Below are 27287 nucleotides of genomic sequence, written 5' to 3'. Positions count from 1 at the left end.
CTTTGTATTCTTGTTTCCATCTCTGGAGATGACAGCACAAACTGACTGTACTGGTCCAGTACAAAACCTTGCCTTTATTGCATCACTGAAGTTTGTGTCAATTTATAATATGACAAACAGTTTTAACAAACACTGATTTGGTATTCCTTTTCTGGGATAACATTTATGCCAGAGGTTCATGGAAAATTTATAGTACAACTATAGAACAGTATTATCTAGAAGGCATGTTTTACCCACTAATATCAATTCTGTAGATCTGTTTGGAAGAAGATCGGGCGTAGTTCAGTGAGGGCATCATTAGAATATCTGCTGCAAAGTTGAGAGCGGTGCGGACCAGCCAACCCGAGTACACAATCACAAGGGATAAAACAGCAAGAGAAAATCATTCAGTCCATTAAATCTGTTCTGTCATTCGCAGTCATCTGCAGTCATTGCTGACCATGGGATTCAACCTCACTTTTCCAACTATTCATATCCCTTGAATTTCTGTGGGACCAAAACACACACTGTTTGAGTCTCAAGTATGTACAATGTTGCATCTTTCACACCCTCTGGGTTGGAGAATTCCAAAGATTCAGGACCTATAGAGTGAAGTAATTCCTCATCTCAGCCCTAAATGACCTTTCTCATTTCCTGAGACTGTGCACCTGCGTTTTAGATTCCCTGGCCACTAGCGACAATCACTGTGTCAAGCCCTTTCAGAATCTGGTGTGTTTCAATGAGGCCAACTCTCCTTCCGAGCTCAAGTGCTCAACCTGTCATTATAGCGTAACGCTTTCATCTCAGGAACGAATCTTGATGACCCTTTGCTGTTGTGCCTCTAATGCACATGTGCCTCTCCTTAAATGTCAAGACCAAACTGCGCGAAGTATTTCAGATGCGGTCACATCAGAGACCACCTATTCAATTATAGCTGGCCATTTTTGATCTTGTACTCCAAACCCTTTGCAATCAAGACCAACAGGTTATTTTCTTTCCAGATTACCTATTGCTCCTGTGTGCCAACTTTTTGTGTTTCTTAAATGAGCAAATCTGATCTCTTTGAGCATCAACACAACTTAGTTTGCATCTTTTATTTTAGAAAGTAGTATTCTGCTTTTCTGTTACTCGAACCAAAGTAAATAATTCCACCATCTTGCCTTCCACTGAGCCTGTCTATATGTCTTCGTAGCCTCTGTCCTCTTTCTTTTCCTAACCTTTGTATCTCAACTTGCTGATATAGTACTTCGTCTCTTCAATCTATATTAATGACTCTGATGTATTTAGCTGAGGCTCTAGCACTGAATTCTTACACTCACCATGAGCCATGGAAAATATTACTTGAAAATGCCCCATTTATGCATCCCTAGCCTTTCCTAATCTGGCTGCTCTATGTTGAGAGATTATGATGACTGCAGTTCACATGGGACCCATTGCTCAATAAAGAGGAAACTGTGCATGGCTTTGCCGGTCTTGTCCGGCGCCTGTTAGCAATGTAGAAACAGGAGTAGGCTATTCAGCCCATTGAATCTGTCCTGTGATTTAAGACTGATTTGGCTGATCAAACACTTTTGCGTACACCATCTCATACATGATTGATAAACCATTGTCAACCTCCACATTAAGTATATTCAAAGACTGATATTCCATAGCCGTCTAAGGTGAAAAATTCCAAAGATTCACCACGTTGAATGAAAAATATTTCTTCTCATCTCAGACTGACACGGCATTCCCCTTTATTTTGTATTGTCTCCCCTCCTCCCTGCCGGTTGTAGATTTTCCAACCAGGGAAACATCTTACCTGCATTTGTTTTGAATGTCCCTTTTTAAGTTTTTGTTTGTAAATTTCACTGAGATCATCCCTCATTCTCCCTAACTCCAAAGAGCACAATCCCAGTATTTCCAACCTCTCTTCATAGGGCAGCCCTGGGAACAAAATACTGACTTTTTGTTGCAATCTCTCTTTGGTGGCAATATCTTTCCGGAGATGAGACCAAAACACTCAAACTATTTCAGATGCAGTCTTAACTATACAATTGAAGCTGTTAAGTATTTTGTTTCTTTTGCACGACTGGTGTATGTGTATATAAACTTTCTGTGAAGGAGGTCCGCATTTACTGAAGAGGTTTCATCCAAGGAGACAAGGTCCTGACTGCAAATCCTGTGAATCCAAACCTGGCCAAAGCTCTTTCTGTCACCCAATACCCTTAACAGCTCAGTGATTTTCGTCATCGTCTGGTGTAGAACACTGACAGTATGGGTTTCTGAGACCTCTGAAAATTTGGTTGTGAACATTTACATAATGCTGCCGTCAGAACAGTGTATGTAAAACACCATTGCCAATGAATATTGTGTAACATAGTGAGTCAATATCCCGTGTCACTTATTCATTATACCCTACAGAACTTGTCTGGAATCCAAAGTAGAACCCTTGGGCCTCCACTTTGCTATGTTCATACCTACCCTGGAGAATCAGTGCACTTCAGAGCAGAAAGAGAAATGGCTGCACCCGTCTTACACCCAGCAGATCATCGGCACTTATGCCCAGACAGAACTGGGCCACGGTTAGTGTTCTCAAGAGACGATTGGGTATTTGATCACATGACATCCCCCTGCTACAAACTGTGAACCTAACCATGGCCAACAAGTTGTCCCTTCAAAATGGTGGGTGCCCTCAAAGGCAAAGGTACATGTGGTGGGAGGGAATGCTGGTACCTGATGTGTGGTGACTTCCTCATCCTGACGTTGCTGTCAAGGTAAAGACCTTGCAGCAAGGAAGATGATGGAGAAAGCTGATAGATCATTCTTGCACACTTCTGAGTACAACTTGCTGGCCCTTGTTTTGGTGGAGATGTGAGCCAGGCATGTATCCAAGGTTAGCAGAGGGCAAGCAAGTAGTACAAAGAGCGATAGAGATGTTTTACGAAATGTGGGCTGGCATATCCAGCTAAGTGGGTTAAGGAGAAATTATGGCTGGAGCTATCTTAAAACAAAAATGCAGAAAATCTCCATCTGGTTTATTGATGAACTTTTTTGTCAAATTCTGATGAAACTGAAACTCAACTCTGCCACTTAAGGATTTCTACAATGCAGGCTTAATTTAAGTTTTAAATGGTTTGGGAACAGCTACTGTGCACCGTTCCCACACTCTATGGTACTCCTGATGTACTGTAGAACTCTTTTTAGATATTAAATTTTTATTTTTACCCTGTCCAGCTCACCCATGTTCATTCTGGCACCAAGGAGAGTCTCTTGAGGTTTTCAGTAGTAAACCTGGTATTCTATAAGCATTACCCTACATTCTCGCTTCCCTATCCCCTCTCCTCTCTCCCTATTCCTAGACCGACTCCTCCACCACCACCACCACCCCCCCCCTCCCCCATTGTAATGAATGACTGTTGACTAATTCTGTCAGTGCTCAATTGTGCCTGCCATTTTGTTTCAGTTGCTGGCCAATAAATGATTTTGCTTCATTTTAAATGCATGCTTTTGACTTGCTATCTTTGTGGTAATTGTTGGCAACAATACCTAAAACAAGTGACAAGTGTGGAGCTCGAGGAACACAGCAGGCCAGGCAGCAGCAGAGGAGCAGGAAAGTTGATGTTTCAGGCCGGGACCCTTTTTCAGAAATTTTCTGAAGAAGAGTCTTGATCCAAGACGTCAACTTTCCTGCTCCTCTGATGCTGCCTAGCCTCCTGTGTTCCTCGAGCTCCATACTGTGTTATCTCTGACTCCAACATTGGAAGTTCTTACTATCTCTGCCTAAAACGAGTGGTTGGCTTGTTTTAGCACTGGCATTACAATGTGAACCAATGCGTAAATCCCAGCTTTTGCTTTTATTAAATTGGATCTGATAACTGAATGCAAAAAAAGCCCTTCTCTGATCTGTTTCCTGTATCCCCCATTCCTTTTTTTTAAAAAACATTTAATCCAGCCATTGTGTACATCTGGATATGAAGAACTGGTGACATGAGAGTTTGCAAATGTACATCTCACATCGTAGACTGTTACTGCCTCCTACTTAATGCAGTGACCAGATACAGAAGAAAGGTGCCATGTATACTGCGCATCTCAATTTTTATTGCTAAATTTAAAGAGAACATGCCCATTAAAATGGCTCAAAGAAGTGAATGTTTTGAAGATAATAAAATGTGAGGCTGGATGAACACAGCAGGCCAAGCAGCATCTCAGGAGCACAAAAGCTGACGTTTCGGGCCTAGACCCTTCATCAGAGAGGGGGATGGGGGGAGGGAACTGGAATAAATAGGGAGAGAGGGGGAGGCGGACCGAAGATGGAGAGTGCATCTTCGGTCCGCCTCCCCCTCTCTCCCTATTTATTCCAGTTCCCTCCCCCCATCCCCCTCTCTGATGAAGGGTCTAGGCCCGAAACGTCAGCTTTTGTGCTCCTGAGATGCTGCTTGGCCTGCTGTGTTCATCCAGCCTCACATTTTATTATCTTGGAATCTCCAGCGTCTGCAGTCCCCATTATCTCTGATAATGTTTTGAAGATGTTCTGTTTCCCGCCACTTGTTTTCTTGTTTGTGAGTACAGCCTCAGTAATTTCTCACACACCCAAAGTTGATGAAAACTGTTGTGGTGTGATATCGCTCGTTTTTATTGGAAACAGGAGCACTAAAGCCTCAGAAATGGAAAATACCCCATGTCGATTGACTCTTGGATAGAGCGACTGACTAATGCTGTCAAAGGGCCTCTGGCAACTGTTATTTATCCTTTCTGTCTGCAGTTACTATTGCTGACATTTGTCTTTTCCATTACAAAGTCTTGTATGTTAAAATGAAAATTTGAAGCCTCTTTGTAATGCCAGTCAGTATCTGTGATCAAAGTGCTCATCACTGAGTTTTTTTAAAACACAATTCAGTGGTGGTTTTCTGTGGTTAGTCATTAGCAAGCTGCCCTGCTGATGACAGGTATACAGTGCGGTCATGCTAACATCCAGGTTTCGTAGGAAAAACTAGGATTCCATCCGAAAGAGTAAACCAGGAGGTGGTTGCAGATCTCAAATAGATTGAGAACACAACATCTAATGTGTATTTTTGCGAGAATGCAACATAGCGAATGCACAAATGGCTGCTTGATCATCTCAGTATCATTAATGAGCTTGATTACCTTCTGATTGATGTGGATTCAATACTTACTGCACTCATAATTTCTTCATAATTGATCAGTAATTGCTGCAGCTGCAAGGGGTAATCAAATCTCACATGCAACCTGTATTTTTTTCTGTTTTCCCCCCTTTCCATCCTCTGGCTACCCCACCCCGCACCCCTTTTCCTTCCTCTGGCTTCACCCCTTACCTTTCTCATTCCTGGCCCTGCAATCCTGCCTGTGTTTTCACAGCTATGTGCATCGTGGGCGGCCAGAACCCCTAGATCTCCACTTGGGCATGTTCCTACCCACCATCCTCAACCAGGCCACCCCTGAACAACAGGATCGTTTCTTCATGCCAGCTTGGAACCTGCAGATCATTGGCACCTATGCCCAAACTGAGATGGGCCATGGTATAGTACAGAAATTTAGAGTTGGAGTTTAATTCTGACCTTTATCCTGTCAGAACATTTGTGCTAGTCAAAAACAACTACCTAAATATTCTAATCCCCTTTTCCAGCAGAGTTTCTGCCTCCTCCAGCCTTACAATGAGCTCCAGATTCCCACCACCTGGGTGGGAAAGCTTTTCCTCACCTCTCCTGTAAAACTCTTGCCCCTTACCTTCAAACTGTACCCACCCTGGTCGTTTCCCTCCATCAAGAGGAGAAGTTTCTTTCTGTCTACCCTGCCTATTTCCCTCATAATTTTATACATTTTCAATCATGTTCCCCCTCTATCTCCTCTGCTCCAAGGAAAACAACTCCAATCTGTCCAATCTCATAATTGCTCAAGCAACATTCTTCTAAACCTCCTCTTCATCTTCAGGGTTATCATATCCATCCCATAGTGTGGGTTTCAGAACTGCTGTGGCCTATCAAACGTGTTATGCAGTTCCAGCGTTAAAACTGATCTTAAACTCTGTCTCGAATAATAAAATATATATCTTCTGAGCTACTTCATTCACCTGTTCTGACACAATAAGGGATTGCACACCAAGGTTCCTCTGATCCTCACCACTTCCCAAGGTCCCGCTACTTCTGATGTATTCCCTTTCCTTGTTTGCCTTGCTGAAGTGTATCACTTCCCATTTATCTAGATTTAATTCCATTTGCCACTGATCAGCCCGTCAGACCCAACATCTATATTCTTCTGCGACCTAAGGCCATGCTCTTCACTATTTACCACCCCAATTTTTGAACTGAGTGTGAGCTCACTGATCAGCCTTCTCTCATTCAAGTCTAAATCATTTATATAAACCACGAATGGCAAAAGCTCCAACACTGACCTCTGTGTGACCCCCAATGGATGCAGACTTCCAGTCAAAGCACAAACCCTCAATCATCACTCTTGTATTTCCTGTCATTCAGCCACTTGTGATTCCACTTTGCCAAATTTCTATTGATCGATTGGATCCTCACTAACAGACTCCCATGCGGAACCTCATCAAAAATCTTGCTGAAATCCAAGTAGACTACATCAAAAGCATGTCCTCATCTACAGTCCTGGTCACCTCATGGAAAAAATTAATTCTAGATAGTCAAACATGTCCTTATCTTAACAATACCATACCAACTGCTCTTGATTTAATCCTTGCCTTTCCAAATTCAGATTCATTCTGTCCCTGAATTGCTTCCAGTAGATTTCCCGGCAGGTTAGACTGACCTAGTATGTAGAGTCCTGGTTTATCTCATGTTCCCTTTTTGAATAATGATTCCACATTGGATATCCTGCAGTTGCCCCAGCAATTCCTTTGGCCAGGAGCGAATTGAAATTTTTTTTTTTACAAGTGCCCCTGCTGTTTACCCTGTCTCAGTCAAGGATCTGGGATACATTTCATTTGACCCTGAGATTTATCTGCCTGTAAACCTGCCAGACCACTCAGAACTTCCTCTCTGTCTATGGTAATTTAGTTATACCACAAACCTTCTCCCTGGGTGTGGGGTGATTTTGCACAGTCCTTTGAGGTCTGCAGTTGGATAACTGACCAGCTAATGCTAGTCAGTTTATGTTTGACTGCTGTTTTAATGTAATCTTTAGGTGACACACCTTGGCCCCTTGAGAGACACCTCTCAACCCAGTCATTATTTCAATCTGTTTGAGACTAGAGTTCACAAGAGTGTTAAGCATTTTTGAGTGCGCTTATTGTGTGCGTCTTTAACATAGTAATTGCTGTTGGGTACACCCATTGGGCTATCATATTTAAAGAAACAATTGTGGTCCAAAGAGCCACCTTGTTTTTCTCTCACCTTCCTCCTCCCAATCAGTATGGGGCAGTGGATAATCTCTCCAGAGCCGCCCTCTCTGTTTGTGTCATTTGGCAATATGGTGATGTAAGCTGCAAACTTTTTAACTATGAAGTGGGAGCAGTTTAATGGCTTTAACTCATCACTGGGGGAACTTTTTCTATCAGCAGTGAATGGCTTGGTCAGAGCATCATTTTATTGTCCAAGTAACAGCTATTGAGCCTATCATTGCCTTTTCCTGCACTGGCATTCTCTTGCAATTATTGATGTTCCTTCTGAAACCCATTGCACACTCCCACAGATTGACTCCCCATCTTCTAATTTCCAACAGAAGACCATACCATAAGTCATTATTTCTAGAAACCCTCTATTGTGCAGCCAGCCCTTCTATTTGGACCCTGTTTGTGATAAGTTCACTTCCTACACCAGGCACCCAGGCAGCTCTCTGCTATGGACTTGCACCAAGCCGAACTTCTGTCCCAGTTCCCTGGAGCTGGCAAGGCACCAGAGGCCAAGTTAACATCATCCCTGAAGTCAAGCCCAATTATCAGACATTCAAAAGAGAATTCTTTAAAGGTAGATTTGCAGAAGAGGTATTGTTGAGTGTGGAGCTGACTTTTTTTTGGAGAGGCTTCAGGTATAGTTCTCTTTCTGTCCTCCACAGTCTTAATGCAATTCCCATCAAATGAATTAAAGTCTCAGAATATTGGACCATTAGATCCTATTCAGAAAACTTCCTAGACAAATAGAATGCAGGATTTTATTTTTAGTGCTACATCTGTTTGTGCAAGTGTACGGATTAGTGCTGTTCACTAAAATGCTAGAAGGGAACCACATTTAATTTTACTCAGTGAGTTCTCTGCCCCTCCATCTTTATCCTGTGCTTTTAACATGGCCAGGAATGTTAAGTAGATGTCTTGTGCATTACTAGCATCAGCTCAGGTACACAACACCTGCAGTGTTCATTTCTGTTTGAGTTGGCAAGTGGTCTAAGTTGACTTCACAAGGATAAGTCAGGAAACTCAACACACCAGACCTGGTAGTTTACAAATTGGCATGAGGGCTAGTTCAATAATGCCTTGCCACCCCGTTCTGGGTTTACCTCTGCTCCCACCCACCTTGAGTGGTTCTCTGAAGTGGTATAGGATGTCATTCCACACAAACCTCATTGGTCGGGGCGAAGGTTCACAACCTCCTGACAATCTTTAACTTTCATCCCACATCCTAAGATTTTTTTAAATGCCTGTCACAACAAGGAAAGTGGTCTGCGTTATTGTGCGCACTAATTGCGCAAGTCAAGTGGCTGCCATTTTGGCTTCTCTGTTCCTTTCAGGATCATTCATCCGAGGCTTGGAGACAACAGCAACCTATGACCCATCAACTCAAGAGTTTGTGTTGAACAGCCCAACTGTGACCTCAATCAAATGGTGGCCTGGAGGATGTAAGTGAGCACGTAAGGCGGGTGTAATGTTTGCCACTGTGTGGAATGGGGACCATTACATTATAATACAGGAAGCAAGAGGGTGGTGCAAATATCCAAGATGTTGCAGTGTTCAGTACAGTTGAAATCATGGCTCCCATTTGATAGACTGATATTTGAAGAAGTCCACTCAGAACTGCTCTGTTTTTGATTGGAATATATGAAAGCACCTGGCAAAAATCGAAAGAACTGCGAATGTTGGAAATGAGAAACAAAAACAAGTTGCTGGAAAAACTCAGCAGTTCGGGCAGCATCTGTGGAGAGAAATCAGAACATGAGTTCTGAGGAAGGGTCACTGGACCTGGAAACTTAACTCGGAATTTCTGACAACAGGTGCTGCCAGACCTGAGCTTTTCCAGCAATTTCTGTTTTTGTTTCCATTTATTCATGGCCATTTTTCTTTCCATTCCCTTCACTTGCTTTATAATTTGGGTAATATTCATAACCTTAAGGAGATGGTGAGTGGGTACCCTGTCACAGGATTAGTAATTCAGGGTACATGGATTCAACTTCAAATGGTAACTGGTGGAATTTCAATTCAATTAATAAAACAAATATAGAGTTGTTACCAAGAATGGTTACCATGACAAACACAACAGATAGTTTTGTTTTAGGACAATCAGAGGGAAATCTGACTTCCTAGTGAGTCCAGACTACTGCATTGTGGCTTAGCTCTTAAATACCCTCTGAAATAGCCTGGCAAGACACTCAGTTCAAGGACAATTGGGGATGGACAACAAATCCTGGTCTTGTCTGTGACACCCATGTCCATGAAAGAAAAAAATAAATGGTAAGGTTGCTGAGATCTTCAGTTCATTTTTAGAAGCAGTGAATCAAACACTAGAACCTAAAGCTATAAAGATGGTGGAATATAATTTATTGGTTTTGGATATTTAACTTTACGTGGATACGATTGCAGGGCTAAGTGGGAGAAAGCTCTTCGAAGAACTAACAGACAACAGTAGATCAAATGGCTTTATTTTGTGCTGTAAGCTCCTTTTTGTGCAGTTAATTTTCAGCTTAGTTTCATCCTCTTTCCTGGGTCAGTGAGTCCTGTCTTGAGTGTTGTACCTGTTACTCACCATTAACCCTTGCTTTTTGTTTGCGCAGTGGGAAAGACCTCAAACCATGCTATTGTCCTGGCTCAGCTCTATACCCAAGGTCAATGCAAAGGGCTGCATGCTTTCATTGTACCAATTCGCAAGATGGGCACACATGAACCTCTGCCTGGTAAGAAGTTTGATGGAATTTGTCGTGATTCAGAGCTATCTCCAAATGTTTCCCTGCCTGTCCCTCACCCAACATGAATAAAGAGTGGGCAAATGGAATTGAGGTGCTAATCAGCTAACTAACTGGAAGAACAGGCTCCAGAGGCTGAATGATCTCTCCTGTTCCTATCATTCAGCAACAAGCAATTTATAGTTTAATCTAGCCATGATGTTCAATTGTGTGGCAGTTCGAGCAGGTTTCAATTCATATTCGTCACTAAGACTCCAAGCTGTTTTTACTTTGTTTTTTGCACCATAATTGCACTAATTATTGCCATAATTCAGTAAAGCCGAGCGATACCAAAACAAATTTCAGTGCTCCATTCACCAGACCTTTGTGTCTAAATGAAGTGGTGCCAGCTTCAGATGAGCTTGTGACTTGGGATCAATCACTCTGGAAGCTCCTCTTCACTTCGAACATACATGTTATGTCTGGGACTGCTGTGGATTAATTGCTATGATTCATTAGCAACTCCTTTATTGCTGTTTCACGTAACTACCGGAACAGTAACAGAGAAGCCAGAAGGACCTATTATCGTCCTGCAATTCTCCTGGTTCCCTGGGCTTATGAAGGAAGCCATCAACACAAGCTGCTGTTTGTATTATCAGATAGCCCATGAGGCAGTGCTCACTTAGGCCCCGTGTGCTCTTCAGCCCCATATTAGATACAGGGACGTTTTGTCTTTAGTTCTCTGGATCTATTGGCTGTGAACAATCTAGAGTGTTTTATCAGGCCCAACCTCAAATGTTGGCCTAGATAATGAAATGTGAGGCTGGATGAAAACAGCAGGCCCAGCAGCATCTCAGGAGCCCAAAAGTTGAGGTTTCGGGCCTAGACCCTTCTTCAGAGAGGGGGATGGGGAGAGGGTTCTGGAATAAATAGGGAGAGAGGGGGAGGTGGACCGAAGATGGAGAGAAAAGAAGATAGGTGGAGAGGCCCCAAACCCCACCACTTCCTTCGTTACATTGATGACTGTATCGGCGGCGCCTCTTGCTCCCCAGAGGAGCTCGAACAGTTCATCCACTTCACCAACACCTTCCACCCCAACCTTCAGTTCACCTGGGCCATCTCCAGCACATCCCTCACCTTCCTGGACCTCTCAGTCTCCATTTCAAGCCCACCAACTCCCACAGCTACCTAGAATATACCTCCTCCCACCCACCCTCCTGCAAAAATTCCATCCCCTATTCCCAATTCCTCCGCCTCCGCCGCATCTGCTCCCACGATAAGACATTCCACTCCCACACATCCCAGATGTCCAAGTTCTTCAAAGACCGCAACTTCCCCCTACAGTGGTCGAGAACGCCCTTGACCGCGTCTCCCACATTTCTGGCAACACATCCCTCACACCCCGCCCCCGCCACAACCGCCCAAAGAGGATCCCCCTCGTTCTCACACACCACCCCACCAACCTCCGGATACAACGCATCATCCTCCGACACTTCCGCCATCTACAATCCGACCCTACCACCCAAGACATTTTTCCATGCCCACCCCTGTCTGCTTTCCAGAGAGACCACTCTCTCCATGACTCCCTTGTTTGCTCCACACTGCCCTCCAACCCCACCACACCTGGCACCTTCCCCTGCAACCGCAGGAAATGCTACACTTGCCCCCACACCGCCTCCCTCACCCCTCTCCCAGGCCCCAAGATGACTTTCCACATTAAGCAGAGGTTCACCTGCACATCTGCCAATGTGGTATACTGCATCCACTGTACTCTGTGTGGCTCCCTCTACATTGGGGAAACCAAGCGGAGGCTTGGGGACCGCTTTGCAGAACACCTCCGCTCGGTTCGCAATAAACAACTGCACCTCCCAGTCGCAAACCATTTCCATTTCCACTCCACCTCCCATTCTTTAGATGACATGTCCATCATGGGCCTCCTGCAGTGCCACAATGATGCCACCCGAAGGTTGCAGGAACAGCAACTCATATTCCGCTTGGGAACCCTGCAGCCCAATGGTGTCAATGTGGACTTCACCAGCTTCAAAATCTCCCCTTCCCCCACCGCATCCCAAAACCAGCCCAGTTCGTCCCCTCTCCCCACTGCACCACACAACCAGCCCAGCTCTTCCCCTCCACCCACTGCATCCCAAAACCAGTCCAACCTGTCTCTGCCTCCCTAACCTGTTCTTCTTCTCACCCATCCCTTCCTCCTACCCCAAGCCGCACCTCCATCTCCTACCTACTAACCTCATCCCACCTCCTTGACCTGTCCGTCTTCCCTGGACTGACCTATCCCCTCCCTACCTCCCCACCTATACTCTCCTCTCCACCTATCTTCTTTTCTCTCCATCTTCGGTCCGCCTCCCCCTCTCTCCCTATTTATTCCAGAACCCTCTCCCCATCCCCCTCTCTGATGAAGGGTCTAGGCCCGAAACGTCAGCTTTTGTGCTCCTGAGATGCTGCTTGGCCTGCTGTGTTCATCCAGCCTCTCATTTCATTATCTTGGATTCTCCAGCATCTGCAGTTCCCATTATCACTCAAATGTTGGCCTGTTTATTTGAAGAATGGTGGCCTGTTGGTTTGCATCAGAAATCTAGAGACTTTGACTAATGATGTTGAGCTTCACCACCACCCCCCACCCCCAAAAAAAATCAATTCACCACCACTGTCATTTCTGATTTTGTTTCCATTGTCTCTAACTCTTTCATACCTAGATATTGTTACTACTTAGTGTATTTGAAAGCCCTCTTTTGCTCCTCTTTTACACTTATCCTTTACAGCCTTTCTTCACTCCCCTCTCATTCACATTTTTTTTTTCACTCCTCGTTTTACTGGCTTCTGCAACTCCTCTTCCTTTCCTACGCGCACACGCACACACTCCCCCAGTGGGCTGTCAGGTCCTGCCCCTACTGTGTTGCCCACCCGCACCCTCTTTTCTCTAATATTCGGTGAACCTATCAGAAATACATGAGTCAGATCCAGTAAGCAGCTGGAGAATTAATTGAAACCACTGTCATTTAAAAGTCCACCTGGTTTACCTAATGTTTGTGTGAAAAGGTGGCCATTCTTACTGATGTGGTTGACTCTTAACTGCCTTTATGATGGCTTAGCAAACCACTCCTGACTGCTCACTTTCCTGATGACAATGGCCAATAAACGCTGACCTTGTGCTACAACTACTCATACCCCATGAGTGAATGCACTGAGTCTGGATTGGTTGTAGTTATTTCACTGACCTCCCTCTTGCTCTCTGTTCGTCAGGTGTAGTGGTGGGTGATATTGGACCGAAGTTTGGGTATGATGAGGTTGACAATGGTTACCTGAAGTTGGAGAATGTTCGTGTACCACGTGAAAACATGCTGATGCGATATGCAAAGGTAATATAGTGGACATTGGATGTGGAATTGCTTAGAGACTGACAACGTGAGTAGGATTTGTCTTACTTACTCTCTGCTCATTGAATCTTCTGTCTTGAGCATTCCACTACCAACTCAGTCATAATTAAAAGCAGAACTTAGTGCATTGAGGGAGCTGAATTAATTGTTAACATTGTTAAAGCCACTTGGAATAATTAGTGTTAATAACAGTGCTTCTGTTGATAATGCATTAGGGGGAGGGGTGAATGATGTGTAGAGAAGGGATATTATCCCCTGGTTAGAACCATAGCTGGCACATAGGAAGATGGTTATAATTGTTGGTCAGGACATCTCTGCAGGAGTTCCTCAGGGTAGTGTCCTAGGCCCAACCATCTTCAGCTGCTTCATCAATGACTCTTCTCTTCCCCTTGCCATAAGGTCTGAAGTGGGGATGTTGCTGCCATCAATGCAAAATCTTCAGCATTTGTCACTCTGATACTTAAGCAATACATGTTCAAATGCAATGACTCCATGACAATATCCAGATCATCTCCAGCATGAGACAATCTAACCATCACCTCTTAACGTTCAATGATGTTGCCATCTCGGAATACTCCACTGTCAACATCCTGGGAGTTATCATTGCCCAGAACCCAAACAAGACTAGCCACATAAATGCTCTGGGTACAAGGAGCAGGTCAGAATCTGGGAATCCTACAGCAAGCAATCCACACCCTCCCCTCTTTCTTCTCTCTCAATATTATGAGAACAGCTACACCAAATAGACTGATGTAGTTCAAGAAGGCAGCTCTCCATCGCCATCTCAAGGTCAGTTAAGAATGGGCAACAAATACTGACTCAGCCAACAAAGCCCACATTCCATGAATCAGTTATTTTTAAAGTTGTTTTGCTGCACTCTAACATGTAATAGTTGGTATGATACTGATATAGAGAGGGCATTGCGTAGCAGAGAGGAAGCTCAATTTAACTTTGAGAGCAATGCAGCAGTGAATCAGAGGTGCCGTAATGCTCAGCCGAGGGCCAGTAGCTGCACAGAGTTCACATTAAGTTGACATTGCCCCTCACTGCCAGACTCAGAGGAACAATGAATAATGCCATGCTGCTGTTAAAGAGAACCACTCTTTCAAGGAAGACAGAACAAAGAGAGATGGATCCTCCTGAAAATAAAATTTTAACTGATTTGGGAGTACTTGTTGCAGACTGTAAGTGCATAACTTGAGACTCATTGCCTGACTCATACCTCACCGCTGGAGGTGCATCACAGCTATGCACGTGCAATTAATGGATTTTATTGGGTTTTCAAGGTGATGCCAGATGGGACATACATGAAACCGCCCAGTGACAAGCTGACCTATGGCACGATGGTCTTTATACGCTCAATGATTGTAGGAGACGCGGCACGTGCGTTATCTCAAGCATGTACAATCGCCATCCGATATAGTGCAGTCCGACACCAGTCAGAGCTGAAACCTGGGTAAGTCCTGCACTTTGTATTTGGGAGTGTGGGAGAGCAGCAGTGTGGGTATGTTACACTCCAATATTGCAATCCTCTCACGCCGTGTAAAGCTATAGTGCGGAGTGTCGACATTCATTGCCCAGAACAAGAGTAACTAGGTGGAGAATAGGACCCATTAGGATCAGCAAGGCCACCTATATGTGGAACTGCAGGAGATAGGGGAGATATTAAATGAGTATTTTGCATCTGTGTTTAGATAGAAAGAGAAAGATATGAAAGATAGAGAATTTGGGGAAATAACCAGTGATATCTTGAAAAGTGTCCATATTAACGAGGACGAAATGCTGGATGCCTTAAGATGCATAGAGGTGGATAAATCTCCAGGACCTGAGCAGGTGTACCTTAGAACTCTGTGGGGATCAAGGGAACTGATTCCTGGGCCCCTTCCTGAATTATTTGTATCATCAATAGCCACAGGTGAGGTGCCGGAAGACTGGAGGTTCTCTGACATGGTTCCGCTATTTATGAAAGGTGGTAAGGAAAAGCCAGGGAACTATAGACCAGTGAGCCTGACATCAGTGGTGGGCAGGTTGTCTGAGGGAATCCTGAGAGATAGGATTTATGTACATTTGGAAAGGCAAGGACTGATTAGGGAAAGTCAATATGGCTTTGTGCGTGGGGAATCGTGTCTCACTAACTTGATTGAGTTTTTTTTGAAGAAGCAACAGAGGATTGATGAAGGCAGAGCTTCAGACGTGATCTATATGGACTTCAGTAAGGCATTTGACAAGGTTCCTCATGGTAGACTGGTTAGCAAGGTTATATCACACAGAGCAGAGGGTGCAATGCCTATGCGGATCTAGAACTGGCTCGGAGGTAAAAGACAGTGTGGTGGAGGGTTGCTTTTCAGACTGGAGGCCTGTGACCAGCGTGTGCCACAGGGATGGATGCTGGGTCCACTGCTTATTGTCATTTATATAAATGATTTGGATATGAACGTAGGAGGTACGATTAGTAAGTTTGCAGATGACACCAAAATTGGAGGTGTCGTGGACAGTGACGAAGGTTACCTCAGTACAACAGGACCTTGATCAGATGGGCCAGTGGGCTGAGGAGTGGTAGATGGAGTTTAATTTGGATAAATGTGAGGTGCTGCCTTTTGGGAAGGCAAATCAGGGCAGGACTCATACCCTTAATGGTAAGGTGCTCGGAAGTGTTGCTGAACAATGAGACTTGGAGTGCAGGTCCACATTTTCTTGAAAGTGGAGTTGCAGCTAGACAGGATAGTGAAGGTGTTTGGTACACTTGCCTTTATTGGTCAGTGCATTGAGTGCAGGAGTTGGGTGGTCATGCTGTGCCAGTATGGGATATTGGTTAGGCCACTTTCGGAATACTCTGTTCAATTCTGGTCTGTCTGCTACAGGAAAGATGTTGTGAAACTCAAAGATTCGGAAAAGATGTACAAGGATGTTGCCAGGTTTGGAACTTTTGAGTTATAGGGAGAGGCTGAGTAGGCTTGGGCTGTTTTCCCTGGAGTGTTGAAGGCTAAGGGTTGACCTTATAGAGGTTTATAAAATCATGGATGGGGTGAATAGACAAGGTCTTTTCTCTGGGGTGGAGGAGTCCAAAACTGGAGGTCATGGGTTTGAAGTGAGAGGGGATCATTTTAAAAGGGACCTAAGGGGCAATGTTTTCATGCAGAGGGTGGTGCATGTATGGAATGGGCTGGCAGAAGAAGTGGTGAAGGCTGGTACAATTACCACATTTGAAAGGGATCTGGATGGTACATGAATAGGAAGGGTTTAGAGGGATGTGAACGAAATGCTGGCAAATGGGATTAGATTTACTTAGGATATCTGGTCAGTGTGGATGAATTGGACCGAAGGGTCTTTTTCTGTGCTGTTTACTTCACTGACTATATGGTCTCTGCTATTTTGATTCACCACATTTTGTGCAGATTCTGGGATGGTCCTTATAGCCTTTTACTACTTAACCTGCAGGAGAGACGTTTCATAGTTCCTGATCTTACTTGGTCTCCAAAGACTGAATTGTCCATGTTCAGCTGTCCTTCAATAATTTACAACGTTAATGATAATTCATTCTGAGATTGTATAGATCTTGTTTGAGCCTGCTCAGCTGTGAAATAGACTATTGTACTAGTTGGGTGGAAGCGTTCTGTGGTTTGGATCGATATTATCATGAGTAGGCTATTCTTGTAGCACCTTCACTTGAGAAATGGGATGAGTAAAGGTCCCTAATGGACATCTACAAGGAGCACAAATCTGACAAAAATTATTTAGTGGAGGGCTGAAGCTTTGATTTAAGCTTGCCTTTATGCAGGTAATCAAAGGAACATCGTAGGATCCATCCCCTTAAGCCCTCTCTGCCAGGCACTTAGATTACACCTGATCGGTGTCATGGCAACATTTACCTGCCTTGCCTCCAAGCTCCAAATACATTTGATGTACCAAATCACTTGGTTATGTCAAACCTGAGGAAAAGACAGGCCTGTTGTCAAGGTGTTTCACTTTGCTCTCATCAGGATAAATGCAAGAAAGCCAAATGATCGCAATAGTTTATACTGTAGGATAAAAGGGTGGGATCCTTGATATCTTTGGAGTGGCATATTGGCTCAGTGCTCACTTAGCACTGCTGCCTCACAGTGCCAGGAACTGGGATTTAATTCCAGCCTTAGGCAACTGTCTGTGCGGAGTTTGCACATTCTCCCCACGTGTGCGTGGGTTTCCTCTGGGTGGCCCCTCAGTACAAAGATGTGTAGGTTAGGTGGATTGGCCATGGGAAATGTAGTGTTACAGGGATAGAATAGGAGGGGTGGATCTGGGTAGGATGCTGTTTAGGCGGTTGCTGTGGATTTGACGTGTCAAGTAGCCTGCTTCCACATGGTAGGGATTTTATGATTTTGTGATTCTTTGCTGAATTCATTTAGTTAATGATGGGACAATAGAGAGGGCTGACCTAAGCCCAAGAAAACAAGATGTGAAAATGAGAAATAAGGACAAGAAGTTACTTGATTTGCTTTGGCTTCACTTTGTGTGCGTTGCATTGTAATTGGATTTTGAGTTGCCTGTGATTGGTTTTGCTAGTGATCCTGAACCCCAGATACTGGATTACCAGACTCAACAGTACAAGCTGTTTCCACTGCTGGTGACAGCCTACGCCTTCCGATTTGTTGGAAACTTCATGAGGGATACATACCATCGTATTACCGCAGACATGAATGATGGAGACTACAGCCAGTTACCCGAGGTATGGGGGTGAGGTGTGGGGGAGCTATATTATTCTGATCACTGTGCTGCATTAGCCACTGATGTAACAGTTCTGTGTGAGGTATTTAGTGGTTCGGCTTCACTCCAGAATGTTCTCTGGTGTCCAATGATCCGTTCTGCTGTAAGCTGTCTTTGAGCATAAGTACAGAATGCACAGTTACAGAGAATTGCAAATTACTTTTGATACCTTGGTTAAGATTTCTTACCAATTCACCTTCTACCCACAGTTCTAGCCTCTGTGGAAGGTACAGCTTTATGGCAGGTTACTCCCCTTTGCAGCTTGCCCCAGTTCTGATAGCATCTTGAGAGTCTAGATGGTGAGGTTGTTTGAGGCACACAGCCAGATGTAGCATTTTTGTTTCACTCGCTGTCCTTCAACTTTAATTTTGGCCCCATGCCTCAGTGCCATGTTCATTGACCCCTCAGCCACGTTCTTAAACAATGCACAGATTTTCGGGGAAGTGGTAATCCTATGCAGATTGCCACTTGGCCATTTTTTAAAAGCTCAAGAAGGGATTCCCTTACTTCACCATGACTCCCCTCAAAACAAACAGATGCATTTCTGTTCTCTCAAGTGTTCCTTAGCATAGAACTGCCAGAAGAAGGCAAGTAATGCCCCTTTTTTGCAGCAGCCAGCTGCTGTATTCTGAAATTTAAAAGTCCAGACAGGCACTTTGACAGCTGCTGTCAACAGGTAACTGATGTAAGTGGACATCAAAAGAAGGTGAGTCTAGCCTGGTGAGGGGTGGGTGTGTGTGCTGTGGGTGGTGGTGGTGGGCTGATGGCTTTGGGAATGAGTGGAATTGGATCCACTAGGGCGTGATATTGGGGTTTGGTATGAAGGGAGGAGGATAGAGCATGAGAGAGGGACTTCAGTGCATGAAGGTGGCTCAGATGCACTTTCTGAAGGGCAAGTAGGAATGGATAATAATTACTAACCTTGGCACATCCTGAGATGCCATTGTGGGAGCCCCAGTGTCATTTTTCAGTTCAGTTTTCTGGTCCGTCCTCTAATCGCTCAAACCCTAAGCACAGTTCATGCTGCATCTCCCTGACTCCAGTGACCACAGGAGAAAATTGATGGTCGAAACTGAAAGGGCTGAATTTCTTCCCATCTCAGCGCAGCGTAATGACTTTGGGTACACTCCCTCAAACCATAATGCCAGTACCTACATATATAATGTTATGAGCCAGTGGAGCATAAAGCTAAGAACCTCCTATGACAGGTTTGATCAGGAGCTGACCTGATCCCTCTGTACTGACTATGTCAAAATATCAGTTTTAGTCAATGTCTGGAAGACCATACAAAATCTTCTCTACAGTGCTGACCAGACCGTTAGTACCAGGGATAGAGATCGTAGGAACTGCAGATGCTGGAGAATCTGAGATGACGAGGTGTAGAGCTGGATGAACACAGCAGGTCAAGCAGCATCAGAGATGCAAGTGGGCTGACGTTTCAGGACTAGACCCTTCTTCGGAAAAATGAAGGGTTTTTCTGAAGAAGGGTCTAGGACGGAAATGTCAGCCTTCCTGCTCCTCTGATGCTCTTTGACCTGCTGTGTTCATCAGCTCTACATCTTGTTATCTCAGTACCAGGGATATGTTGATATTGGGTGTGCAGTGTCTTTGCTAATTGATAGTTACGAAGTGGAGTTCACCTTTCTGTCCCTTGTGCTGTTCCACTGTTAACTGAGATTACAGCTGCTGTTGCCTTTCATTTCAGTTGCAATCAGTTGACTTTCTGCTTCCTTTTGAAATCACAATGCAGTAATGCACACACCCAAATTAAAGGGAGCATTGACTAAATGTAGCCTGTTTGTTTCCTGGATCACTTCCTAAAGTAACTTCTCAGCACTGAATGCAATGCCGAGATAACTCTGACCTTTTTAAGGAGCTTGTAATTTCTATGGCTCCCAAATTTGTATTTGATTGCCTTCCGCACTCTGGCAATTTTCCAATTGCTGTGCTCATTGTTATTGTCTGATTCCAGCTCCACGCTCTGTCTGCGGGCTTGAAAGCTTTCACCAGCTGGGTGGCCAGTGCTGGCATTGAGGAATGTCGAATGGCTTGTGGTGGTCATGGGTACTCACGGTCCAGTGGTCTCCCAGATATTTACGTCACGTTCTCACCCAGCTGCACGTATGAAGGAGAGAACACTGTCATGATGCTGCAGACAGCAAGGTAAGGAATCGGCTGCTCTGACTGAAGTGTACCGGACCATGTGCTTCGTGTATTGCCAGGGTTGAGAATGGCATTATATAAATACAAGTCTCCCACTCAATCCTGCAGTTTTTAAAATTGTGCAAGTGTTCCACTCCACTGGTGCCATCTCCTCGGCAATTGTACCCTCATCCCACCTTCACGCCTTGGAGAGTTGTTGAGAGTAATGAGATTATCTCATTTGTCACTGTACCTCAAGCACTGTCTATACTTGTTCCTGATAGTTGATTGTTCTCCATAACTCAGGCAGTTGAGTCCTCCCTGCAGTTTTGTAATTCCCAGGTTTATCTTGTTATGCCCTACTGTGGGATGTTCTGCGTTGTTGTCTTGCTATCAGATAAATCCCAAGTCAAAATATGATCGCTTGGTCTCAGTAACTTGAGATATCTTCAGATCAATTGAAGCCCAGTGCAGGTTTGAGCAACACGGGGCCAGGGCTTTGCTATATATCAAAAGCAAGATACTGAGGATGTTAGCAATGTGATTTTTGAATAAGCAAGTGCTTGAGGAGCTTTGCGTGTACGGCAGCATCTCTAGAGAGAAGTTGTTACATATTGCCACAGTCAGGTTCTTAAGCATCTGGAAGAAGTAGCCAATGGCAGAGCTTAAACTTGAAGCTTTAGTTTCACCTTGTGACAGGATTTTTATTCTTGTAGAATTGCTCATAGATTTGATTTTGACCTGTTGTTCTACTAAGCCAAGTCATCTCAACTTGCCAGTCTGCAGTTTTGAACGTATGGATTGTGTCCAGTATCACTGCACATCCTGTTTCCCCCTCTGCCACTCTGCACACTGCAACCTGAGTCCTAATTGGAAGTCTGTTCTGCTTTGTTTCACTTGACTCTTCAGTCTTCACTCATTGCCCTGTGATCTTAGCTGGCTGCTGCAGTGATTGGGCATGTGATGTGTAGGCAGTCAGTTGCCCACTGTCCTAACGATTACAGCACTCATGTTGTTTCATAAAGGAGTGCTGCTCCTACACCCAGCAGTAAGGAATCAGCTTGTGCTTGGCACCAGGGTGATACTGTGCAGGAATGTCACTGGGCTGAGGAATGGAGCTATTAGTTAGCTCTTTCAAATGCTGACACCGGCATTGAAGGCCGAATGACCACCTCCTGTATGGTATGATCCAGTGCTCTGCTAATTTGTTTTTCTCTCCCTTTGCACTATTTTGACGCTTATTGCTTTCTTCATCCGAGTTGCTAGTGATAGATTATCTGCTTCGTGGTGCGTTGCAGGTACTTATTCAAGAGTTATACCCAGGCCAAGTCTGGTCAGAAGTTATCGGGCACTGTCGCGTATCTGAATGACCTGTGTGGCCACATTCAGCCCCAGCAGGTGGCCAGTCGGCCAATGGTGATGGACATTAATGATATCAGCAGGCTGGTGGAAGCATACCAACTGCGAGCAGCTAAGTGAGTACCACAGAGGTGAACTTTGGTTATCTGGCCAGGTTTTCCAATTTGGATTGTCTGTGTTTGTTGCCCCTTTTTGTAGGGGAGTGATGGTCCAGGATCAGAGCATCGTCACTTACGAGCCCTTTGAGATGTTATTTTTATTTTTTTGGTTCATCCGAATTGTTGATCAATATGGCAGAAAACCAAGCTCCCAGTGCCAATTCCTGCAGGATACCACCAGTCCAGTCTTTAACTTCCTGCTTTCTGCCTCTTCTGTTTTAACCAATTCCATTTCTGCATCAAAGGGCTGTTCTCAATTCCATAGATTTGTGTTCTTGCCCAATTGTTGGCTGTCATTTTTTTTTTGGCTGTCATTTTTTTTGGATAGTCAGAGATTACCCTCCTCTTCTGCCCCTCAGAAGCCCTGCCATATTATGTGGAACCTGTCTGGGAAATATACATTGCCATTGGGTAGTTGCCTGACATCTGGGACCCTCTGAGAAAGGCTGAACACTGAGTTAGAGTTTGAAACTTCAGAAGGTTCAAAGAGGGAATTAAAATGGATGGAATTCCCCTTCCCAACATGTACGTCTATGGCTACCTCCACTGTCAGAGTGAGGCCAAACGTAAACTGGAAAAACAACACCTGATATTTTGCCTTGGAAAAATATAGCCCGGGGCCTTAACTTCGACTTCACCAGCTTCACAATCCCTCCACCCCAGCCTTAACCCATGTCCAGCCCTCCTCCTCCCTGACCTGACCTAACCTGTCCATCTTCCTACTCACTTACCTGTTGCACCCTTCCCATGGACCAATCAAATAACCCCCTACCTGCATCCACCTTTCACCAACTCCCCTCCCCTTCCCCCCACCTCCCTCTCTCTATTTATTTCTGGGGTCCCCTCCCCATTCCCAGCCCTAATGAAGAATTTTCTGTCTGACTGGTTGTGCTTTTCCAGCTTCACACCTATAGGTCTTAAAAAGAGGATCTGACTTCTGCACAACTCCTGTTTTGCCAAGATTTGTTGCAGTGAATCAGTTTGTTGGAAAATCACTGAGGGCAGATAGTAGCATTCTGGTATTGTCACTGGGCTTGTAATACAGACCTGCTCGCTAATGTTCTTGGGAAAGCATTTAAATCCCACCGCAGCAGACAGTGAAATCTGAATTCAATAAAAATCTGGAATTAAAAGAGAGGTTACCTTACTGCCAGTCATGCAGCCACTGTCAATTGTTGTAAAACTCTATCTAGTTCGCCTTCCGATTGCCATCTGGAAGCAGCTTCTATAAATAACATCCATAGGTCTTGTTTATCCACTACTTGGTAACGTCTTAAAGGCATTCAGACAAGTTTATCCCACGTGCCTTAACATTTGCAGATCTATACCGGCTCTCTCTGATTTAGCTCATTTCATCAATTTCTGCATCAGTCACTCAGTCCTCAGTAACAGAGTGGTTACAGCACACCTTTTGGCCCATCATTCTGTCCTGGTTCTGCTAACACCTCATGCCACTTCTCTGTCTTCACCCTGTAGCCATGCACATTCTGCCTTTTCATATAACTATCCAACTCTCTCTTTGAAAACTCAGACTATCTCTGCCTCCATCACGCTCTGTGGATTCCAGACCTTAACCAGTTAAAACCTTTTTCTCCCATCACCATTGACTCTTGCCAATCTGTATCCTCTTGTACTCATTTCTTCAACAATGCAACTGGTTTCTCACTATCCACACTCTTGTGCTTTTTAACACTTTTATTAGATCTTTCCTAAAGTTTCCTTCTCCAACAGAGGCCATCCTAAGTTCTTCGACTTCTGGAGAAACTGAGTAGGTCGGGTAGCATCTACGTGGATATTCTGAAGTGGAACTCGATATTGAGTCCGAAACGCTGTCTAAAGGTGAAATGAGGTGGTGTTCCTCCAGCTTACATTGTGTTTAGTAGGAATACGATAACAGGCCCAGGATGGAAATTTTAGAATGGGAGCAAAGTGGTTTATCAAAATCACAAGCAACTGGAAGTTTGGAGTCATTCCTATAAACCTTCCTCTGGACTGAGAGGAAGTATTCCCCAAAGCACTTGGTCTTGCCAGTGTAAGGGAGATGCCATTGTGAGCAGCAAATACATTATCCAGTATCTTGGTTGATCACAAGACCATTTTTGTTTTACCATTGCTCCCTTTTCTCTTGAAGCAAGGGAATGATTGTAAAAATATGTCAGTCAATCCCTCCTGGCTTACGTGTGGCCAGCACCATCGGCCCTGGCCCTTCACTTAATCCACGTTGCATCTGACCAATCCTGAAAGACAGCTTTGTCCTGTGAGAAATGTATAATTTGAAGTTTTTTTTTGCAAAATCTGTGCTCGGTTTGTCTTCGTTTCACACACTCATCTCTGCCTCGTTGGGCTAACACTGTTCCCTAACCACCTCCAGCATCCAGAGGTCAGGCTTGAGACTCTAGACTTGTAAAGTATCTGTTATACATTCTGCCTGTCGATGCCTTGTGCAATCATTCATCTTACTCAACCCTCTCCTGTGCTTCTCAGCCTGGTTGAAGCAGCTGCACGGAATTATCGCATGGAGCTGGGACGCAGGAAGAATAAAGAGGAAGCCTGGAACAGCACGTCTGTTGACCTGGTCAGAGCATCAGGGGTGAGTCGCTCTTGTTTAGAAGGATGCCGCCTCTTCTGAGGAAAAGTTGATTTTACCTTCCCTCCCTTACCTGTCTCCACATACCCAGTACATTCCTCTCTTTCTTTCAAAGGTAAATTTCCGCTTCCCCTCCTTTATGCTGGACTGTGACTCCCTTCCTTCTGGGTTCATGTGAATCAGGATGCCTGTACCTGGCACACTGTGAATCGCAGCAGAACTTTGTAGACTGTCCATGCATTTATTTTAAGATGGCAATTGCTTTATGAAGCCGAGAGGTGATGTGTCATGAAGCTGTCAGGCTTGTCACTGCCGAGTGAAACGTTAGACTTCGGACTGGATAATGATTGTAAGGAACGTATTGAGGCCTAACACTATGCTCAAGCTGCACAACGCTGGTTGCTTTGCGCTTGCTTTCATTGGTGTTATTTGATTGGGGACGAACTGGAAGTGTATGTTTAAATACGTGTTTAGGGCAAGGTGGTGGCACCCCTTACACATTGTGCTTAAGGAGGGTTGTACTGCCCTTTAAGTTCAGAAACCCCATCCTTTTATTCTTGTCTATTCACGTTCTGTGTCTTATTTCTTTTTGTGTAGGCTGTTCCACAGTGTGTGTTTGTTTAATTGCTCCTGTTCTCCCCTCCCTTAGGCTCATTGCCACCACGTGGTGGTGAAGCTGTTTGCAGCCAAGCTGTCTGAGATCACGGACACTGCGATCTATGATGTCCTTAGCACTCTGTGCCTGATGTACGCACTGTATGGAATTAGTAAGAACTCCGGAGATTTCCTGCACGTGAGTAGATGCTAAATCGTAGCCTCGGTTATATAGCTGTAAGGACTTTACAAACACCACGAGAGTCATTGTGCAGCATGTCAGTCTCTCTGGGAACTTAAAAGGGGCTGGAATCACATCTCGTTGATAATATGATGCCTTTTGCAAAATCCAAAACTGAGGGAAGATGCTATAAGAATGGAGCAAGAGATTGAGATCCAATTTTCATAGAATCCCGACAGTGTGGAAACAGGCCCTTTGGCCCAACCAGTCCACTCCGAACGTCAAAGCATTCCCCCCCCCAGACCCATCCCGCTATAACTCACCTAATCTACACATCCCTGAACATTATGGGTAATTTAGCATTGCCAGTCCACCTAGCATGCACATTTTTGGACTGTGGGAGGAAACTGGAGCACCCGGAGGAAGCCCACGCAGATGTGGGGAGAATGTGCAAACTCCACACAGTTGCCCGAAGTTGGAATCGAACCCGGGTCCCTGCCACTGTGAGGCAGCAGCGCTCACCACTGAGCCACCATGCTGCCCCAAAGCAGCACCCAAACAGGGACTTGAACCCTGGACCCTCAAATAAAAAGTCTGATGCTACCGACTGAGCTATCAGGGCTCTGATATTCATTGAAAATCTTAGCATTTGCTCCAGTTACCGTTACCATTACCATCACCATCCTATATATATGACCCATTAAAATATGGATCTGTAACATCTTTTCTATTACAGATTCAGTTGTCAATATTTATATTGGAAGATGCCTACATAATGTTGACATGCTGTTATTACATCTTTTGTCCAGTAGTAGTGCTAGTACCATATCTGTCTTAACATAAGGAACAGGCTCAGGAGAACACCATTTAGTCCCCTTGAGACTGCTCAGTCACTTCAATAAGAATATGGCCGATATGATCTTGACCAGTGTATGTCCCTGCCTAATCCCCATTGTTTTTGATTCCTTTGATCAAAAGTCTGTCTTTACCTTGTGAGCAGCTCTTATTCCAAACCCATGCCTCTGCCCCAGTTCCAGACTCCGCAATGAAGGAAAATTTCCCATAATTCTCTACATTGTTGAGCTCTCGCAAATGTTATTTATTTCAATGGGGTCAACTCTCGAACTTCTAAATCCCCATATGTATAGTTCCAACATTTCATCCTGCAGCCTGGATTCCAAAGAAACCCCAGTACCCTCATTTGACCTCCGAGCTTCCCAATTAATGTAGTTTTGTTATTCAACTTTGATTCAATTTTCTATCAATGTATATACATGACTTTAAAATAGGAGACACTTGCACCTTTGTCCTTGCGTTTGATTATCTGTTATCTAACTCCCACTTCTTCTGCTGTAACACCATTCTTATTAGGTTGTTTTCCCAACATTTGGGAACACTGTCCAATTCTATGATCAGTCCGCTTCTGTGACACTGCAGTATTTTTGAGTCCAACTAAATTTATCATAATTTTGAGTTCCTTTTAAATGTAAAGCTGCTGAAGGTTTGTTACTGACTGTTGACCACATATTGTTGGAGGGACAGATCGGATGCTGCCTCACCATCAAACAACGTGAAATTCCAGACTCGGATGTTATTAAACAGAGGAAGTTTTGTCAGCTTGGCCTGGGAGCAACTAGCTGAAACATAGGCTTTTGCCGGACCACAGGCAGAGTTGGCCAGTGTTCTATCTCCAGGGCGGTGCTGGCGAGCAGTTTATAACATGCTGTTGTCCTGTGCAGGCTGGGATCCTGAATGACCTGCAGATTTCCCAGGTTCACCAGCGTGTGAAGGAGCTACTTGCTGTGATCCGACCCAATGCCGTTGCTCTTGTCGATGCCTTTGATTACCCTGATGCAGTTCTTGCATCAGTGCTTGGGCGTTACGATGGGAATGTTTATGAGCACATGTTTGAGTGGGCAAAGAGATCTCCTCTAAATAAAACTGAGGTAAGTTAAGCCTAGCAAGTGATAATCAGTCAGGCATATTGGAATTTCTCCATTGGTGGGGTTGATAGTTGTTAGAACAGTGGGTTGTCATATTGGGGCTTGGTCTAAATTTAGCTCCAGATTGAGGCAGCCATCTCATCACTGCTTTAAGACCCA

General features: G+C 44.5%; 1 protein-coding gene across 3 annotated transcripts in view; it reads left to right on the top strand.

Moving 5' to 3' along the window:
• Window positions 1-27287, top strand: part of acox1 (acyl-CoA oxidase 1, palmitoyl) — a 47526-nt gene that overhangs the window by 16291 nt on the left and 3948 nt on the right. Inside the window, exons 2-13 of one of the 3 annotated variants that reach the window (XM_048555161.2) lie at window positions 2383-2543; window positions 5338-5498; window positions 8662-8769; window positions 9919-10038; window positions 13288-13403; window positions 14708-14877; window positions 17964-18126; window positions 20137-20327; window positions 21605-21781; window positions 24308-24413; window positions 25060-25203; window positions 26925-27131. In XM_048555161.2, coding sequence (XP_048411118.1) covers window positions 2479-2543; window positions 5338-5498; window positions 8662-8769; window positions 9919-10038; window positions 13288-13403; window positions 14708-14877; window positions 17964-18126; window positions 20137-20327; window positions 21605-21781; window positions 24308-24413; window positions 25060-25203; window positions 26925-27131 — 1728 coding nt within the window. In that variant the 5' untranslated portion in view covers window positions 2383-2478. The remainder of the gene's footprint in view (window positions 1-2382; window positions 2544-5337; window positions 5499-8661; window positions 8770-9918; window positions 10039-13287; window positions 13404-14707; window positions 14878-17963; window positions 18127-20136; window positions 20328-21604; window positions 21782-24307; window positions 24414-25059; window positions 25204-26924; window positions 27132-27287) is intronic. The other 2 variants (XM_048555159.2, XM_048555160.2) reach the window with 2 other exon arrangements.

Source organism: Stegostoma tigrinum, chromosome 22 (genome assembly GCF_030684315.1).
Source record: "Stegostoma tigrinum isolate sSteTig4 chromosome 22, sSteTig4.hap1, whole genome shotgun sequence".
Taxonomy (NCBI): Eukaryota; Metazoa; Chordata; class Chondrichthyes; order Orectolobiformes; family Stegostomatidae; genus Stegostoma; species Stegostoma tigrinum.
Note: the sequence above shows the minus strand (reverse complement) of the source record. Positions and strands in the feature narration are given on the sequence as shown.